The following is a 5,970-nucleotide window of genomic DNA, read 5'->3' on the forward strand; positions in this document are numbered from 1 at the left end:
GCTGGAGCTGCTACGTGCCATGGGTTTTGGCCACGTGTTTTTGTACAGCAGTGACGTACATCCCAACATTGACAAAGTGTTACAGTACTACCAGCAGCACCGTTACATAGAGGTTACAGACTATGCCTACCCCCCGCCCTATATCAATGAACCCAGTATACGAAGGTGAGAATATATATATGTTTATATAATAGTGACGTTCATCCTAGCATTACAAAGTGTTACAGTACTACCAGCAGCACGGTTACATAGAGGCTACAGACTACTCCTACCCCCCGCCCTATATCAATGAACCCAGTATACGAAGGTGAGAATATATTATACATGTTTATATAATAGTGGCGTTCATCCTAGCATTACAAAGTGTTATAGTATTACCAGCAGCACCGTTACATAAAGCTGACACACTACGCCTACCCCCCCGCCCTACATCAATGAACCCAGTATACGAAGGTGAGAATATAAACTATGCATGTTAGTATGGACTGGCTTTTTGGTGAAATCCGGTGACTAAATTCCGTAGACTTTTGAGAATTTTATTGAAATTTGGTTGGTAGGTATTTTGGCAGGCGATTAGCATTCGGCTCCTAAATGCTATTGTCTCATTATTAAAATTTTTCTGGCTGTAGGCGCTAACCGAGAGGCAGAAGATAACATATACGTTGATGACTGATGATGATGATGATGAACTTGTGTCTTTATTCATTTATTACTTCATTTATTCCTTAGTTTTTCAGGCTGTGGGTGCTAACAGAGGCAGAAGATAACATATACTTTCATGATTGATGATAATGACTGATGATGATTGACTGAATGACTGATAATTATGATAATGGTAATGATGAACGTGTACTTGTCTTTACTCATTTATTAACTCCTTTATTCCTTTATTTTTCAGGTTGTGGACGCTAACGCAGCGGCAGAAGATAACATATACGATGATGATTGATGATGTCTGATTGAATGATTGATGATTACGATGATAATTATAATAATAATACTGATAATGAACGTGTACGTGTCATTATTGCTTTCTTAACTCCTTTATTCCTTTATTTTTCAGGCTGTGGACGCTAACGGAGCGGCAGAAGATGTTCGCGCAGGAAAACATATACTTCAGCGACTGTCTGCTGCGGCACATGCACCAGCACCGCTTTATAACCCACTTCGACCCCGACGAGGTGCCCATCCTGCCCCACCACCACAACTTTACCCACTTCCTGGACGATATACTGACCCGGTACTGCCCTAACACCTTTCCCTTAGCGACTTATACCCTAACACCTATCTTATACCCTAACACCTTCCCCGTAGCAACTTAGTCTGCATCAACACCGCTTCATTACCCACTTCCTGGATTATATGCCGGTCCGGTAACTGCCCTAACACCATTCCCTTAGCTATATATATATATATATATATACAGTATATAAGTTATATATGTATATATGTTTCTATGCATCTCTCTACCTAGCCATCACCTCTGTACTGTGCAATGTCCACGCTGTGTCCACAGACGCCCCGTCAACTCAACGTACCCGTACATAGTGTCATGCATTAGTTATTTATTTATTCAAATATTCATTTTACTTTACTACTTTCTCTTTCAGTTATTCATACTGGCAGCTTATAGATAAAATATTATAGAACGTAACTTTTCCTTTTCAGTCTTTCCTATAAAATTTCCATGTCAGTTTTTCCATGCTGCATGGTGGTTTTTCTCACTTTTTCCTGGAGGGTTTGGGGGTGGGGGGAGCTTTCTTGCTTTACTATCCTTATCCTTCAGCAAGTAGAGTTAGATCTTGTAGTCATAGTCTTGCTTTACTATCCTTATCCTTCAGCATGTAGAGTTAGATCTTGTAGTCATAGTCTTGCTTTACTATCCTTATCCTTCAGCATGTAGAGTTAGATCTTGTAGTCATAGTCTTGCTTTACTATCCTTATCCTCCAGCATGCAGAGTTAGATCTTGTAGTCATAGTCTTGCTTTACTATCCTTATCCTTCAGCACGAAGAGTTAGATCTTGTAGTCATAGTCTTGCTTTACTATCCTTATCCTTCAGCATGTAGAGTTAGATCTTGTAGTCATAGTCTTGCTTTACTATCCTTATCCTTCGGCATGTAGAGTTAGATCTTGTAGTCATAGTCTTGCTTTACTATCCTTATCCTTCGGCATGTAGAGTTAGATCTTGTAGTCATAGTCTTGCTTTACTATCCTTATCCTTCGGCAGGTAGAGTTAGATCTTGTAGTCATAGTCTTGCTTTACTATCCTTATCCTTCAGCAGGCAGAGTTAGATCTTGTAGTCATAGTCTTGCTTTACTATCCTTATCCTTCAGCATGTAGAGTTAGATCTTGTAGTCATAGTCTTGCTTTACTATCCTTATCTTCAGCATGTAGAGTTAGATCTTGTAGTCATAGTCTTGCTTTACTATCCTTATCCTTCAGCATGTAGAGTTAGATCTTGTAGTCATAGTCTTGCTTTACTATCCTTATCCTTCAGCATGTAGAGTTAGATCTTGTAGTCATAGTCTTGCTTTACTATCCTTATCCTTCAGCATGTAGAGTTAGATCTTGTAGTCATAGTCTTGCTTTACTATCCTTATCCTTCAGCATGTAGAGTTAGATCTTGTAGTCATAGTCTTGCTTTACTATCCTTATCCTTTCCTTGACTATGACTATAAGTTAGATTTTATAGTCATAGTCTTGCTTTACTATCCTTATCCTTTCCTTGACTATGACTACAAGAGTTAGATCTTGTAGTCATAGTCTTGCTTTACTATCCTTATCCTTCAGCATGTAGAGTTAGATCTTGTAGTCATAGTCTACTCTGTAACAAGCAGCCTCGAAAGGACCATAAGGTGTGTTGCTGTTTGCTTTCCTTTGTATTCCTTTGTACTCCTTTGTATTCCCTTGCACTCCTTTGTACTATCCATCCATCCATCTATCTATCTATCTATCCCCACAGAACAAAGGAGTGGAGGGCTGGCTACAAATTACAATGGAATTTCTTTCACGATGACTTTCCCACGCGACAAGAGACGCCACCGCTACCCCACTACCTCTGGGCTCTACGACACACAAGGCGGCTGGTGAAGGACCTGGTCACCTCTCCTGGGAAGTACAAGTCTATATATGACATGGATATCACCAGGGGGGTCTTCTCACACGCGGTGCTGCGGTGTACGACAGGTGAGTGATAGACAGATAGATAGATAGATAGATAATTCGGAGATGCACGACAGGTGAGATAGATAGATAGGTAGATAATTCGGATGCACGACAGGTGAGTGAGATAGATAGACAGATAGGTAGATAGGTAGATAATTCGGATGCACGACAGGTGAGTGATAGATAGATAGATAGGTAGATAATTCTGAGATGCACGACAGGTGATTGATAGATAGATAGATAGGTAGATAATTCTGATATGCATGACAAGTGAGTGATAGATAGATAGACAGATAGATAGATAGGTAGATAATTCGGATGCACGACAGGTGATAGACAGATAGATAGATAGACAGGTAGATAATTCGGAGATGTACGACAGGTGTGATATAGATAGATAGATAGATAGGTAGATAATTCTGATATGCATGACAGGTGAGTGATAGATAGATAGATAGATAGATTGATAGGTAGATAATTCGGAGATGGACGACAGGTGTGATAGATAGATAGACAGATAGATAGATAGGTAGATAATTCTGAGATGCACGACAGATGAGTGATGGACGGATAGATAGATAGATAGATAGATAGATAATTCTGAGATGCACGACAGGTGAGTGACAGATAGATAGATAGATAGATAGGCAGATAATTCGGAGATGCACGACAGGTGATAGATAGGTAGATAATTCTGAGATGCACGACAGGTGATTGATAGATAGATAGATAGACAAATAGACAGATGGGAAGGTTAATAGAAGGGATAGACAGATAGAAAGACAGATATTGATAAATAGATATAGAGAGAGATAGACTGATAGATAGATAGACAGAGACAGATAGATGGAGATAGACAGACAGGTGAGTGAGATAGATAGATAGATAGAAAGATAGATAGGCAGATGGAGATAGACATAAGATGGATAAATAATGATAATAATAATAATGATAATGATATAAATAATGCTGATAAGACTAATGATGATGACAATGACGACAAAAATAATAATGACAACGACGACGATGACGATACTACTACTACTACTATTACTACTACTACTACCACCATTACTGCTACCACTGCTGCTGCTACTACTACTACTACTACTACTACTACCACCACCACCACTAATAACAATAATCATTATCATCATCATCATCATCATAACAGTAAAACCAAACCCACCACTAACCAGCACTTCTTCGTGACAGGCTCTTGTTCTCACTCCATGAAATAATAATAATATTAATAATAATACTGTAGTAATAATAATAATAATAATAATAATAATAATAATAATAATAATTAATAATAATAACAGTACAACCCAAACCCACCACTAACCAGCACTTCTTCGTGACAGGCCCCTGCTCCCAGTCCTACATGAAGGTAATCCCACCTACTACAGCCTACCTCGGCCACTACAGCAAGACGTGTGGTAGCCAGTGCAAGGACCCCACCAAGGAGGAACTCTGGCTACATAGATTTAAGGAGCAAGTGTCTAAGAGAGTGGAGGGAGTCTTGAAGGAGCTGGCGTTGCTATAGCCAATGCTGGGAGTGTAGCTAGTAAGAGGTGCTAGTAGTGTTAGGAAGGTTAGAGAGTGCTAGTAGGGTTAGAAGTATGGTTAGAGTGCTAGTAGGGTCAGTGCTAGTAAGTAGGGTAAGTGCTAGAAAGGTTAGGCAGTAACGTTAGAGAGTGCAGGTAAGGTTAGGAAGGTTAGAGAATGCTAGTAAGGTTAGAAAGTAAAGTTGGAGTGCTAGTAGGGTCAGTGCTAGTAAGTGTGGTAGCCAGTGCAAGGACCCCACCAAGGAGGAACTCTGGCTACACAGATTTAAGGTGGAAGTGTCTAAGAGGGTGGAGGGAGTCTTGAAGGAACTGGAGTTGCTATAGCCAATAATGGTAGTGTGGCTAGTAAGAGGGTGCTAGTAGTGGTAGTGCTAGTAAGAGCAGAGTGCTAGAAGAGTCAGAAAGTGCTAGTAAGGTTAGGAAGGTCATAGAGTGCTAGTAAGGTCATAGAGTGCTAGTAAGGTCATAGAGTGCTAGTAAGGTCAGAGAGTGCTAGTAAGGTCAGAGAGTGCTAGTAAGGTCAGAGAGTGCTAGTAAGGTCAGAGAGTGCTAGTAAGGTCAGAGAGTGCTGGTAAGGTCAGAGAGTGCTAGTAAGGTCATAGAGTGCTAGTAAGGTCAGAGAGTGCTAGTAAGGTCAGAGAGTGCTAGTAAGGTCAGAGAGTGCTAGTAAGGTCAGAGAGTGCTAGTAAGGTCAGAGAGTGCTAGTAAGGTCAGAGAGTGCTGGTAAGGTCAGAGAGTGCTAGTAAGGTCAGAGAGTGCTAGTAAGGTCAGAGAGTGCTAGTAAGGTCAGAGAGTGCTAGTAAGGTCAGAGAGTGCTGGTAAGGTCAGAGAGTGCTAGTAAGGTCAGATAGAAAGTGTTAGCTATTTATTTTTTATCTGATGGAACTGGGCAACCTTCATCCCTTTAGTGCAAAATAGGTTGCTGAGGGAAATGTGTTACGATATAATAGTTATTTAGAGAGTTATTTAGTTATTTATAGAGGTAGTTATTAAGTAGTTATTTATAAAGGTAGTTATTATTTAGTTATTTATAGAGGTAGTTATTAAGTAGTTATTTATAAAGGTAGTTATTATTTAGTTATTTATAGAGGTAGTTATGATGTAGTTATTTATAGAGGTAGTTATTATTCAGTTATTTATAGAGGTAGTTATTATTTGGTTATTTAGAGGTAGTTATTATTTGGTTATTTAGAGGTAGTTATTATTTGGTTATTTAGAGGTAGTTATTATT

General features: G+C 39.4%; 1 protein-coding gene across 1 annotated transcript in view; it reads left to right on the top strand.

The window, feature by feature from the left end:
• LOC145418623 (uncharacterized) overlaps positions 1–4,717 on the top strand; it is a 48,404-nt gene extending 43,687 nt beyond the window's left edge. Inside the window, exons 7-10 of the mRNA XM_080286988.1 lie at positions 1–165; positions 1,064–1,240; positions 2,966–3,189; positions 4,536–4,717. The exon at positions 1–165 is cut by the window's left edge and continues 84 nt beyond it. Of these exons, the coding sequence (XP_080143114.1) occupies positions 1–165; positions 1,064–1,240; positions 2,966–3,189; positions 4,536–4,717 (748 nt within the window). The remainder of the gene's footprint in view (positions 166–1,063; positions 1,241–2,965; positions 3,190–4,535) is intronic.
• Positions 4,718–5,970: the final 1,253 nt, after the last annotated feature.

Source organism: Coenobita brevimanus, chromosome 115, assembly GCF_032717465.1.
Source record: "Coenobita brevimanus isolate Jiangsu-jjx chromosome 115, ASM3271746v2, whole genome shotgun sequence".
Lineage (NCBI taxonomy): Eukaryota > Metazoa > Arthropoda > Malacostraca > Decapoda > Coenobitidae > Coenobita > Coenobita brevimanus.